A 15,104-nucleotide genomic window follows, 5' to 3' on the forward strand; every position below is an offset into this window, starting at 1 on the left:
TTAATACACAAGGATTCGAAGACTAAAATTTCGATGGTGAAATGTTAAGACAATTCCCGTTTCTGAGACTAAGGTACGATTGGTCAGACGGATGGCAAAATTAAAAAATCTAAGCAACTTATAGATAACGTAAGAAAAAAAAAGCAAAACAAATTTACCTTACGACGGAATGTCCACAAAGCTGTGAATACAATTCCATGCTGTATTTATAGGAATATTGTTCATTCCAAATTATATATTGATCTACGACTGTCCTATTGTTTTTTGTAATTAAGCTCAAGCACCTGCTCGATATAAGCCTTTAATTAAATATCTAAGTCTGATATCTTCTGCTTTAATGTAATAAGCAACAAGAAACAATACTGATTTATTCGACCGTGATAATTTTCTCGATCGATACTTTTTACACATATATACTTTTTTTTAAAGGGACGGGTTAGCTATTTTCGTGGGTTGATTTAGGTCTTGAATATACGTAAAATGTCTTCTGAAGTACTCGAAATACGACAACTATGTTGAGGCGTCTTGTCGCATGCCTCTCATGTCGGAGTGTAGGAAGGAATGTCCCTGGAAAATTACCGAAAAATTAAATTCATTTGGTGCATTCTTACATATATTATGAGTCAAAAAAGTAAATTTGCTTCATTAAAAAAAGGCGATTGGTGACGGCATCAAACACTTAGTTTTAATGGATTTGCAGGAACTACAAACATTTGATTAATAATTGGAATGGTTCATATTGATGCTATCAATGTCCCCGATACACATTTTTTTTTTCAGAAAACTACTTTACAATCTATTTAAGTTTCTAGACTCGGACTCGAAGCCAGTTGAACTGGTTGAATGTGGCAACTCTGTTTAGGCGTCTTGTAGCGTACCTCTCATGTTTTCATCTGGGTTCCTAGCAATATAGCAAATCATGAACTGAAGTATGTTTTCATCTGTGTTCCTAGCAAGATAACAAATCATGAACTGAAGTATGTTTTCATCTGTGTTCCAAGCAAGATAACAAATCATGAACTGAAGTATGTTTTCATCTGTGTTCCAAGCAAGATAACAAATACTGAACTGAAGTATGTTTTCATTTTTGTTCTAAGCAAGATAGCAAATCATGAACTGAAGTATGCTTTCATCTGTGATCCTAGCAATATAGCAAAATCATGAACTGAAGTATGCTTTCATCTTTGTTCTAAGCAAGATAGCAAATCATGAACTGAAGTATGTTTTCATTTGTGTTCTAAGCAAGATAGCAAATCATGAACTGAAGTATGCTTTCATCTTTGTTCTAAGCAAGATAGCAAATCATGAACTGAAGTATGCTTTCATCTTTGTTCTAAGCAAGATAGCAAATCATGAACTGAAGTATGTTTTTATCTGTGTTCCAAGCAAGATAGCAAATACTGAACTGAAGTATGTTTTCATCTGTGTTCCAAGCAAGATAGCAAATCATGAACTGAAGTATGTTTTCATCTGTGTTCCAAGCAAGATAGCAAATCATGAACTGAAGTATGTTTTTATCTGTGTTCCAAGCAAGATAAATCATGAACTAATAAAGATGTATCTCATCCGTTGCCCTTTTAACACGTCAGAAACTAGTACATATTTCACTTAAACCGATACGAAAGACAAACACTATTACTGATTTTCTTAGCTGAACAATAATTCCCGGTTTTTGAGACCAAGGTACGATTGACCTGCGAAAATGATGAACTATGGCTCTTAAGCCATCTTCCGTTTGATTAATCTGGACTACTTACCCTTTATTTTCAAGCCGTGTGATACACTGGAACATATCTTTAAAATCTAATTTGATTGATCCAGTCAACCAATGGTATAAGTAGTCTCGATTAGCAGGTACATAGTCACTGAGGAAGATCTCTTGAACGTAAGGCTCAGCAGTGACCTTCAGGCGAAAAATACGTCAAATAATCTTCATTATGCTTCAATAGGGATTTATCGGCCGACATTTTGTAGACAAACAGTGAGATAAGTTTCTCTTTACTGAAGAAAGGTCAAATGTCCTATTTGTATCCAATTACACAGTTCGTGAACTATTTAATATGTAACTACAATATGTGAACTACAAGAGGGACTGGTTGATCCAAATGCACAGTGGCCCAATTCCTAAGGGTTAATGGCAATAACGAATAATGAACGTACTTCACAATGTTTTTCGTTTTTCAAATTTTTTTTATCGTTTTACTGTCGTTTTTCTATTGAAAGGGGGGTGTACCATTTTTTGACCAATCATCTCAGAAACGGGAAATTCTTTGGCTAAGCCAATCAGTAATATTGTTCGCAGCTCACCGTTGAAATTTGAGCCTTTGAATCCATGTGTGTTCAGCATTATCCACGTTTGAAAGTTAAAAAGACGAGTCGTCTTTTTTGAGGCACTGCCATAGGCTATATATAAAAGGCATCTATAGAAATATGAAAAGAAATTCCTAGTTTGAGATATTTTTGAACGAATTATATGATTTTCGTGCATTTCTAGTACTTCTGCAGACTATTTTCATATATTCAAGACTCAAAACCACCCCCTAAATGACGCAATAGTAAACCTCTTTACAATCCCTTTAAAAAATTTATGACCGAAATGATATAAGAATAATGGGTTCTACTTATCAGGGGGATGATTATCTCTCTTGGGTTCAAGTGTAACAGCTGACTGTCCATAAAGAGATAAAGTCTATTCATTCACTTTACTAACGTAACCACCCGTATTACTTTTCAAAATGAAAACTGTTTTTGACGCCAGGTTCGTCTATAATTAGGTTTTTTTTTTTCTTGATTAGATTTTAATATTATGATCTACAGTCTAATTAGATTATACCAAACTTTTGTTTGTTTTTTTTATTAGCTTTTTTTGTAGTATAGCAGGGTCTAACGACATTATGGCATTTTGTGACTCGGTGTTTACCAGGTTAGGTCGACGAACGTTCAAGAGGGCTGTCTTTAGACCCTAACTAAAGTGGCTATGAAAGCTAATGAAAAAACTGAACGAAAGTTAGTTATAATGTGATGTCATTCGGAATTTTCCAATCTTTTGTTTTATATATTAATAATAGTACAACTAGGTCTAAAAATGAAATTTTGTTGCTTCTTCATCCGTTACTTAAATTCAATAGTTTTATTCAATTGTTGACTAACTCAGTGCTTGATTTTCATTTTGTAAAGTAAACCCTGTAATTAAAATGCAATCACTGTATCAGTTTTTCTGATGTAAAAGCTTCTAAGTTAGAGAGTTATACTTCTATACTTATCAGATGAGGCATTATAATTTAAACCTTTTAAGTTCGTTACACTTTTTGATAAGTGTTAGAAAACTACTGTACGGATTTAAGCAAAGAAAATGCCTTATTGTAGAGTGTCCCCAACGTATTCTTAAGTTTTCAACTAAAAATAGTATTTATGAGACCCTTTATCAAAACTTGTTTAAACTGCTTCATTAATAAGTAGTACTCTCAGTTTTTCATTAACCCTTTTAAAACAAATTCAGTTTGATCAAGTAGATAAATAGATAAATAGCATGTAATAGAAATTTGTTCAGGTATAATTCACGACGTTTTTGATAATGAAAATTGTGCATACTGCTCCTTTAAGTGGTGTTATTTTAAAAGGCTTATTGTTTAAAGTTTCATGCATCCGTGACAAATAGCATAAGCCGTAGCATCATAAAAGGTTTACAAAATAATATTCGGAGTACGGTTTGGCGTTTTTCTAACGACTGATATGCGGCCACTATGCTGTGATATTTCATCTCTTAAATTTTACGGGTAGAATTATTGTTCATGTCGTTTCGATCTAAAATCGTGTGGTAAATGAGTGCAGTTTCAGATACACCATTTGTCAATGAGGCCAACGGTTACCTAAAAGTATATTATTCACAGAAACATAATTGGACATTATGTGATTATAGCTTTTTAAAAACTGTGTGGTAGATGCGATTTGAAAATGATCAAACGACAAACGAGTGCACTGGAAATGCTGATGCTTCCGTTAGTGTTCGGGTTTTTACTCTGTATCTGGACGTTTTGGTCGTTCGTCGCCCTTGAAGCTGTTTTGAGACACCAACGCTACTCTTCTGCTCAGAGTCATCGTTTGATACTCTCCAGAGATCATGGAAGCGATCCGAACTCCCCTGGTAAGTTTTTTACTCTCATACCTGCGGAGGCCGTGTGTGGATTAGTGTATTGGCCCTTGCTCGCTTACCTAAAGCATCAATTTACACCTTTCAACTTTTCAATCTTTCCTTGTGGTTCTTGGTATTTCACTAAAACTCAGTGTTTGATGACGTCACTAATCGGGAAAAGGCTTAAAGAGTAGGGGGGTGGGGCAACCGACCCAATAACATTACTGCAACTAAAGACCATACACCAATACCCCCTCCGGATATATTACTTGCCCCTCCGAATAATCAAGTCTGGCTATACTGGCCTCATGGATAGAGTGGAATTCGCTTTTGGAGAGTTCACAAGGCTATATCTATTGTGATCATTTTCTTTCAGGTTATGGGGGACAGGGGGTGAGGATTGATAAAAACCAGTTGAGTTCAGAACAACGAGAGAAATACGATGCTGGATATAGAAGACATCAGTTTAATGAAATGGTCAGTGGTATTATTCCCGTCACGCGACAGATTCTCAACGTTACAGAACCACAGTAAGTAAACAAAAAACCCAAAACATTCCAGATTTTAGCCGAGCATTTAATCTTATGTATGTACTTATCTGACGCTACATAACCACAGAAGGTTTGGGAAAAAAATACCTGAAGTCTGGTTAAAGGTATTAGGGAACCACAGGCACAGGCATCAGATTTTTTCTTTTCTTGAGGTGGATTCGAACCCATGACACCTAATCACATGGCTAAGGTATAAGTGCACAGCTGGCAAAATTTCCCTCGTTGCTCATTGCCTTCGTTGCAAATCTTTATTAGCTCAATCTTTTAATTCAGGTGCCTACAAATCCAATATAATTTGCAAAAACTGCCAAAAGCCGGTGTTGTGATCATCTTTCATAATGAAGCTTGGAGTGTTTTATTACGATCTTTACACAGCGTCTTACGAACAGTACCTGATATTTTATTGACTGAGATTATTCTTGTGGATGATGCTTCTACTCATGGTAAGTCAATAAGTTGACTGACTTTATTTCCTGTTCTGTAATATTTTACTGGGCAAAGGCCTCCCGAAAAAATGGATTGCTTTCTTGAAAAAGAATTCTGATAACCCACCAATACACCATTTCTTTTCCGGATGTAATACTTGCCCCTCCGAACAATCAAGTCTGTCTCCGAGCCTGCTCGTACCCCCGATGTCTATGACCTGGTCAGAGAATTTTACCACGTTCAACTTTCAAATCGTTTTTAGTGATTTTGAATCGTCCACTTGAGGACTATATACGAGACATACCAATGGTTAAGTTAGTGAGGCTACAGAACAGAATGGGACTGATGACAGCTCGAATGGAGGGTCTGAAATATGTCTCGGGAGAAGTTGCCGTCTTTCTGGATTCCCACGTGGAGACGGCGGAGAGTAAGTCATCCTTCATTTACCTCGTCTGGCGAATGATTTGCATACATTTGTATTATCACCATCAGCATCTGAATCAGTTAAATGATTCGCCCAACTATCAATTGCATAATCATCATCATCCATTTCATCATCGTCATGATTAACAGTTACCAGTAGCGTATTTAGAGGGAAGAATTTTGGAGCATGGAATCCGTTGTATTTTTAGAGCCTCTAGCAACCCCCAGTCTCCCGGCATCAAGGGCTTTGGTCCTTCGGACCTTGCCTCGTAGAAATACCCCCATCCCCTTAAATTTTCTAGATACGCCCCTGGTTGTTATTTTCTGGGACAAATTTTCTTCTATCATGATTTTGCAACTGTCAACGTATGATTATTTTCTATACAGAACGAAACTGACGTAGACTGAAGTGCTTACCTCATGGGCTCGAATTCTTTCAGGATGGTTGGAGCCATTGTTATCACGAATACAGGGGAATAAAAATATTCTAGCTGTACCCGGTATTGATAGGATAGATAGTGACGATTTCTCCTTCCAGTCTGTACCAGTTTCCAGCAGACAGATCGGAGGTTTCGACCTTGACCTATACTACAATTGGATTCTGATGCGACGTCAGGATCTCGCTAATCCTTTGGCTCCGATGAGGTATGAATGCGCGAATTTCTAATCTAGTTATGAGATTTTTGCCCGAAAGACATGCCTTCGGTAATGCCCCATCTTCCCTTCCCCCCTATGGCCCGCCACTGCAATCACGTCTGGCTAAGGGCCTGATGATGAATAATCTTCGTAGATTATCTAAGTTAATTCTTTTTGTGTCGACAGTTCTTATTTCTTGATGACGTTTACAACTTATTTTATTTTTCAGATCTCCCACTCATCTCGGTTGCTGTTTCGCCATCTCTGTTGAAACCTTTAAACGTTTGGGACAATACGACCCAGAGTTAAAGATTTGGGGCTGTGAAAATATAGAATTATCATTTAAGGTCAGTCAGTTATAACCCATTTTCACGGTTGTGCATTATCGTGAAAATAAACATGGATAAGGCTTGTCATGCATAAATTGTTCTGATATTATCTCAAGGTGTTGACCTATTTGACACTGTTTTGCGAGCTAAGCAGACCATGCTTACTCTTTTCGAAACACTTGATGATACTTCTCTTAAGATGAGTCCACTACTATACAACTTTTACTCTCGCTTTTGCCATTCTTTGGGCGAGATTTTGATTAACGAAATTGTTTTGCTTTTACGGAATTTTATTGGATAAGGCTACTTTAGCTTCCCGTTTCTTGTTCCCTTTCTTGTGTGCTGCGTTGTCAATCCTCACGAACCCAATTAGAACCTGAAGAAAACGTAGTCTAACTCAAATGGTTTCATTATATTTTAGGTTTGGATGTGTGGTGGCCATATTGAAATCATTCCATGCTCTCACGTAGGCCACATGTTCAGACAAACAGCTCCTTACGACTATGGTCCTGACGGAAGTGACGTCATCAGAAGGAACTGTTTACGAGTAGCTGAAGTTTGGATGGATAACTATAAATATTTTTATTATGAGAGAATTTTCAACAAACAGGTTTGTATTCACTCAGTCTAATTAATATTAGAACAAACTTTCGTTCCGTTTTTTTTATTACTTTTTAATTTTAATATAGCCACTTCAGTTAGGGTCTAACGACAGCGCTCTTGAATGTTCGTCAAATTAACCTTTTGACTTAACCTGGTAAACACCACGTCACAAAATGCCCGCGCTGGAGAGGGTATAAATTTGATTGGTTAAAGCAGACGTCATCGAATTAGGCTAAAAGGTTAATTTGACGAACGCCCTATAGGGCTGTCGTTAGACCCTAACTGAAGTGGCTATATTAAAAATAAAAGCTAATAAAAAACGAAAAGTTTGGTCTAATTTCAATTTGACTAGTATTCACTTAAGCACAGAGGCGCACCCAATCTTGAACTTAGGGTTGGAGCAGGGTTCAATGTAAGCGGTATCGCACCGCGCTAGTCAAAATGTGCGATCCAATATTTCCAATAGCCAAACTTAAAATTTATCACGTCGATTTTCATATCAAATTGTATATTTTTCATGCGAATTTTTGCCGTTTAAAGTAACGTTAGATAACGATCGATAGTCTCTATAAACCACGAGGAACTTTAGTCCAGAAATAGCGGTATATTATTTTACAATATAATGATATAATTTTGATAATTAAATTGTTCAGATCGATCTGGAGTCTACTATAGTCAATAGTGACGTTTTATATACGTTTTACCTAAGGGAGGTAATTCTTTTCAATTTTATTTGACCACTGAAACTACTTATGAAAAATTATTAATACCAATTTCTGTTAAAGGTTGTTGTAATATCTGACAGGTTCTGTACTGTACTGTAATTCGATCCATTGCACGGTGGTACAATGAGTACCTCTCAATGTAAGAGAATGCCTATTTTCCTCCTCCTCACCCTATTCGCTTCCTCTTTTAGACCACCTTGGGCTCAAATACCATCTCTATTGACTTTATTAGCCCACATGGTGCAGAAAAGTAGGACGTAAAACTCTAATTCATTTCATTTCCAATACCTTCTCTCTTTGCTCTGCATTTCAGAGCCTCCTCTTCTAGACCCCCATACCGTCTGGTTTTCCTATCATCCACCAACAACTGTACTTTCTGCTTCATCATCCGTCTCTTCTCCTGTGTTCCAATACCTTCTCTCTTAGCTCTGCATCCCCCTGCCTGTCCTTGTTAAGCACTAACTCTTCATTTTCAATACCTCATATTCACCTTCCAATACCTTCTTTTCTCTGCTGTGTATATTCCCATTGCCTGTTGTCTACGTGGTACTGTCTAGTCTTCCTTCCCCCCATCTGTTTCTCTTTGTTAATATTCAACTAAACGTCATACTTCCTTTTTATCTTGCCGCCTACTTCTCCAATCTCTGTCTTTCCCTGTCTCATCTTCCTCTCTCTCTACCTTCGTTTAACTCTTCCTTCTCATCTTCCAGAAAAGTAGGACGTAAAAATCCATTCATTTTATTTCTCATCGTCCACCCTATCTTCGATCTACTTATATTAACGTAGAAAGGTCTGAGAACATCATCAATCGGGCAGGTCAACCACATCTCTTTAAAGTATTGATATATATTTTCTGTTTTTCTCTTTCGATGTAGATGTACACAGATATCGGTGACGTAGACGAAAGAAAGCTGTTACGTAAGCAGCTTGGTTGTAAATCCTTTCAATGGTATATTACTAATGCATATCCTGAACTGTATCTTCCGTTTGGTTGGCTTGCATCCGGTCAGGTACGTTGATTATGTTTGTGTATTTTGGGTTAAAGCCGACTGTCGGAAGCATTGGCACAGGCCACATTACCTCCCCTTACATACAGGTTGAAAATCCTTGCATTAGATCAACAAGGTAAAACATTAGGATGTAGAACTGGTATCAGACCTCTAAGGTACCAAACGCAGGCACATCAAATTTCATTTCATTTAATTAGCCAAAGATATAAAACAATATCATGACAATATATTTCTGTTTCAGATTCAAAACGTTGGGATAAGTGATATGTGTATTGAAACACCGATACAATGGGCTAACTATGGTCAAGAGGTTTATGTATCACGATGTAACAAAGATATACTTGTTCAGGTAGGATTGCAGTCTAATTAGATTTCGGGGTATGGAGGGTTTGATTCTCCTAACTGTACAGACATAGGATGGATCAAATACATCATTAAAAAAATGGTATTAGCGGTCAGGAAATTCTTGTGATTTTCCTCTGTTCGGATCTCAAATTAGATAAAATATAACCCGCCTAATGGGCGAGAGGTTAGATTGTTATTTGCATGGGCTTTTTTTTCGATTAAGCAACTTCAGAGCCAATCAAATTTCAACGCTGGGAATTTGTGACGCGAACAAAAGCTGTATTCCTTGAAGCAATAGACATTGAATGCAACTTTTGTAAGCGTCACAAAATCCCAGCGTTGGAGAGGTCATAAATTTGATTGGCTGGCGGTGTCATCAAACTGACGAATATTCAGAAGGGCCATCTTTAGACCCTAATTGAAGTGGCTAAATTAAAAATGGAAGCAAATAAAAACGGAAATGTTTGATTTGTGAAAATTAAAGGGATTGTAAAGAGGTTTTCTAACTTGTTTATGTATATCAGGGATGCTGATAGCATCAATTTGCACCATTCCTATATTTACTCAGACATCTGTGGTTCAAACTAACTGTTTGATGACGTCACTAATTGCAATATATTCTTTATCAGATAAGGCCTAGCCTCATACTGACGAAGGCTGTGTACCCGAAACGTTTTATCTTGCAGCATTTCACTCTAACTAAAGAGAATCAGATAAGAAGAGATGAAGGATGTTTAGATGTTAGTGGTAAAAAGTTAATAGTTATACAGTGTATTAAGTTAACTTTACAACGTTGGAAATATACTAAGGTTGGTTTCGTCTCCGTTACACTGGTTTCGACGTGACTGCATTCATTGACTCATTAATATTCAATGGTTTTCGGTCATTTTTAAGACGGTTTGTCCTGTCACAGTGTTCCCGGGGGTGCGGGTACCTGTGTCTTTTAGGCCTGTGAAGGTACATATACTACCTCTAAGGATGACCTAATTTTAAACTTGGCCAAAATGAGTCTTTGTTCATCAGTTGACTTACTTGGTGTTATAACTATACAACAGAATCTCTCTATAATCTAATAAATCTATAAAACTAAGTAATAATTCATTAAACTAAGTAATTTTGAAACAAGCTTCTTTAGTCACAGTTAGTCTAACTGATGAATACAAACTCTTATTTACAAAGTTTGAAAGAGGTTATGTCCATTTTAAGAGGTGGTCTTCCTCTAAGGAGCTGGTGGTCTGATGGTAGGTTGGTTACGAATTCTCTTGCGTTAGCTGCGTCATTTCCGGTTAACTCTTTCTGGGATTGCAGGAACCACAGGCATTGGAATGCCCCAAATAGAAGTCAAAGGGGTCCCCGATACACATGAAAACCTCTTTACAATCCCGTTTATTACTCGCAGGTTGAAAAACACCTGTTTTATACAATAATTGTTATATTTTTATTTCAGGGAGGTTGGTTATTGCATATTCCAAGTAAAAAATGTTTGGAACTGACCCCTGATGGCACTGGTCTGGAATTGATGGTCTGTGATAGAGACAATCTGTTTCAGAAATGGCAGTGGAACAGAAAAATTCCAAGACAAATTAAGCAACTGAGAAGAAAACATTTTGAACGGCGACCGAAACAATAAGCAAAATATAGATAAAAAACAAAATATACATAAATAAGTAAGGAAAAAAATGGAAATATTGAATGAAAAATTAATCAACTAATTAAGTCATCTCTAATTAAAAATCATCTCCATCTATCAATTAACCTACATCAAACATACCGTCTTATGACGTCACGACAGGTGTCAAAAACTGACGAATAAACACATCAAATCGGTGGTTTATACCTTCCGCGTTTAAGTCGCAGATTAATTTGATAATTTTATTGAATTTGCTGCGATTTTGTTTTTAAAATGAATTTGGAAGGAAATTTAGCAAGACCTATATTGTTTTGTGTTGTTTTAGACGCTCGTTTAGGACAATCAGCCTTCAATGTTTGTACCCGTTCTTGAGAAATTATACTAACTGTTTATTTCTACTTTGATTTTGATGAATTAATGAGTTAATGCCTTTGATCGGATTCATATTAGTTTGTGAAAATCTCTGTTTTTGGGGTACATGTGATTTAAATGTACATTTCGGATATTCTCCATCGTTATTTACAAAGAACTCTTTTTACTATTTAGTTGAATAAATTGTGGTTTTGATTTAATAGTGCATTTCGGACACTACACATTCGTCAAGATTGGTTTTGTTAATAGTTAATACCTGTGAAGGAAATATGGATATATAGCCGTAGTGTGACACTTATTTTAACCGTGGATATGATTTCCGCTTCTATTTTTGTGTTTTGGTGCTGTATAGTGCTTGGTAAGTATCAGCATATCATGTTCATTAATGTATATGTCAAGAAACCGAGCAACGTTGATGAAATTTCTCAAATTTTACCTGGGACAATGTGATTGCATGCCCTAAAGGGAATAATTTTTTTTTATGTGCATTGGTAACATTGATATCATCAATTTGCACCATTCTAATTTTCAATAAGACGTCTGTGGTTCCTACAATTTCACTAATTGATCGCAAATTATGCTTGTATCACATAAGGCCTTCGCGATAAGTGACGTCATTAAAGACTTAGTTTTTAGTCGAATTGCAGGAACCATGCAGACGTCTGATTGAAGAAGGGAATGGTGCAAATTGAGGCCATTTGTGTCCCTTGATATATATAAAAAATAAGTTCAAAGGCTTTCAGAAATACGGTCGTATTTATTTATCTATTCATTCATTCATTCATTTAAATTTCAGTTGCTAGTGAAATAAATATTGACGTTCGAGTTTGCTATTACGCAACCGGATGTGATCCTCATATGCTTTCCTGCTCGGACCGTTCCACGCAGATAATAATTTCTGAAGCTTTCTTCGGATTTAATTGTTCTATGGGCGGCAACACGGCCAGTCTGTGTCATGGACCTAAATGCTGTAGAAGTGCAAGAGATTTTCGATGTTGGGATGTTTTCGATATAGTATCCATCAGGATGATGTGTGATTCATGTTGGCGGATGTCGTCCTGCACCACTACAGATCTCCTATCTCCGACCAACCGCTGTAAAACAGGAGTGCACGTACTTCCGGTTTATTCGATAGTTCGTTACAAATGTCTTCCAGCGACTCTTAATGTGGGTAAGCCATCAGGCTCTCAATGCCACCTCTTCTTTTAAGGCCTGGGGCCGGACTTGATTGTTTGGAGAGGAAAGTAATATATCAGGAAGGGTAATGGTGTATGGTGTATGGTGTTTAGTACCTTAGTCATATAGATTTCGAAATATCGACTGTCTTTTGAGATCCAACAAGTAAATTAATATGAATATCATTCCAATAGCAGTCTCGGCTAGTTCTAGTCCGAAACATCTGCCTCTATTTCACCCTCTGATGTTTTCACCTAAGGTCACTCAAGCCCGATTAAATTAACATGGAGTACAACTTATTTTTTCAGTTGACGTAGATGATATGTGTTATGAATATCAAATTAATCCACCGTACCCTGTTGATCATTTCGGTAAGCTACCCAATCTATATTTTACCAGTATTAGCTAACTATAATCACGATTATCTCCCTTGTTAACAGACTATACAAACCTTTAAATTTTCCATTAAATTAATTACAGAGGGGTCTCAGAATGCAGGAAAGGATATGTTTTAAACAAAGGGTCACCCAAACCACTAAGTCCACAAGCCCCCACTCATCCAGTCGATCCACTGTAGGGAAGCTCCTCTGATCTATTTTACCATTAATAGCTTACTATAATAATGGTTACCTCCCTTGATTAAAATTGACAATCTTATTAAAGGAATTGTAAAAAGTTTTCTAAATTTTGTATGCGTATCGGGGACACTGATAGCATCAATTTACACCATTCCAATTTCTGTGATTCCTGCAATTCCTCAAAAGTAAGTTTTTGATGACGTCACTAATCTCAAAATATGTTGACGATTAGTGACGTCATCAAACACTTAGTTATAGTAGAATTACAGAATTACATTTCCTTTAATTTCAGATACCACTATAACTACGACAAGTCAGTCATCTTCCTCTAATCAAGGTAGGCCATTACATGTCATCTACCAATGTTTACAGAAACCACAGACCTAGTCGCAAAGTAGCATTGGACCTGCTTTGCTACCAATGATAGAGGTCGTCTAAACCTCGAAAGTATGGAAGAAGATGCAAAGTCTCTGAAAGAAAGTTATAGTTTTTTATATATTTGATTACATTGTGTTCTGCTTATGTATTTAAGGGATGTCGACTGGATTAACCTAATCATATAGAGTGGCATCACGTTTTCTCAAAGTTGATCGTGTCCTGCCTTGCAACTAAACTGGTCCCCATTCCATCTAAAGCTTAGCACCGTTAGTGTAGCGATACGCGAACAGGGTACCAGTTTACCTTGCAGCCATCAGTGCATGTTTCTTAAGCAACGGCACGATGATTATCCACATGTTAACCGTTGCTTTCACAATCCCTTTCCCAATCATTGTACCGTTGCTAAAAGAACTTGCCACCAGTGTAAGTGGAATTGTGTCATAGTTTTTGATTACTCTCTGGTTTTTGGTTTTTTGTAGATAAGATGGCGGTAACATTGGGTATTGGAGTACCAGTTGCTATAGTAACTATAATTATTATAATCTTTCTGGTGTATCTTCTGCTCTCCAAAAGGTAGGTCGAACTTTTAGAGAAAATTGGATGAGCGAATTCCGCCAGCTCTAACAGAAACCCAACCTTAATTTCCTCAGCTCCAACAGAAACCCAACCTTAATTTCCTCTGCTCCAACAGAAACTCAACCTCCGTTACCAATTCTCCAAAAGAAACCCAGCCTTAATTTCCTCAGCTCCAACAGAAACCCAACCTCCATTTCCCCGCCGCCCAACAGAAACCCAACCTTCGTTCCCCCATCTCCACCAGAAAACCCATTCTTCCCAAATACTCCCTACAGAAACTACACCTCCATTCCCTCATATCTAACAGAAACACAAACTCCATTCCCCATTCGACTCCAAAAGAGGTGAACCACAGGGTATATATTAAACTAAATATCTAGCACTGTAAGCGGAAAAAAGATTGCCTTTACCTCTACATTTCAGACGAAAGCCTGAGAACACTGTAGAGACTGATATTAAAGACGTGAGCTTGAATCAGTCACAGTACTTCGTCTTGGAGTCCAGACGACAGTCGAGAGTGTCCGGAAAGTCAAACCGAAACTCTACTTATTATAATACAGTCGACGATTTGGCCGTCAGCATCATTTCAATGTCTGATCACGACAGCGATAGATTCAAAAATTTAAACTCCACCAAGAGAAAGAAATCATCAGACAGACTTCCATCAGAGAGCAAGGGAGATAACGTTAGGAAGAACATTTCTTCCTCAAAGAGAGATAACTCTATGATACACTCGCAATTAACGGGAGAGAACTCTTCACCTATTTATGTAAATGGTGACTATGATACGCTTCAACTTACAACTAGTCAAGCAGGCGGAAAGACTCAAAACAACCGAAAGTCGTCCGTTGTTGAGGACGATGGTTATGATCATTTGATTCGTGGCCCTAAACAGAGTATCCACGGAAAGGAATTCGATGATTTGTACAGCAATCATAAAATTCAGTCTAAAGGGAAGTAACTCGTGATCATTGGCAACGATTTCTGGTGTGCTATTTTATTGGATTCCATAGTAGTTATGGTCTCTTCATGTATAGTACAAAACGCACAAGGAAAGTAAGCCCAAATTTAATGTTTTGTCACATTCGATAAAAAAATATGATTGTAGAGCGTTTACAAAGAAGTGTGAAAGGACAAACATGTATGCTGACAATATATTCCACACATAATGATGTGGGTGTAGAACATCAGGGTGGCGCTCGATTGGAGAGTTC

At 37.2% G+C, this 15,104-nt stretch overlaps 1 protein-coding gene across 1 annotated transcript; it reads left to right on the forward strand.

Moving 5' to 3' along the window:
• Positions 1-4,516: 4,516 nt before the first annotated feature.
• On the forward strand, positions 4,517-10,810 carry LOTGIDRAFT_138892 (hypothetical protein; the record flags this gene model as incomplete). Its single annotated transcript, XM_009049146.1, has 10 exons — positions 4,517-4,662; positions 4,957-5,126; positions 5,372-5,536; positions 5,973-6,177; positions 6,398-6,515; positions 6,919-7,107; positions 8,701-8,835; positions 9,077-9,184; positions 9,867-9,989; positions 10,628-10,810. Coding segments are annotated over 10 exons (1,542 nt in total), but the record flags the coding sequence as incomplete, so codon positions are not given.
• Positions 10,811-15,104: the final 4,294 nt, after the last annotated feature.

Source organism: Lottia gigantea (genome assembly GCF_000327385.1).
Source record: "Lottia gigantea unplaced genomic scaffold LOTGIsca_130, whole genome shotgun sequence".
NCBI lineage: Eukaryota > Metazoa > Mollusca > Gastropoda > Lottiidae > Lottia > Lottia gigantea.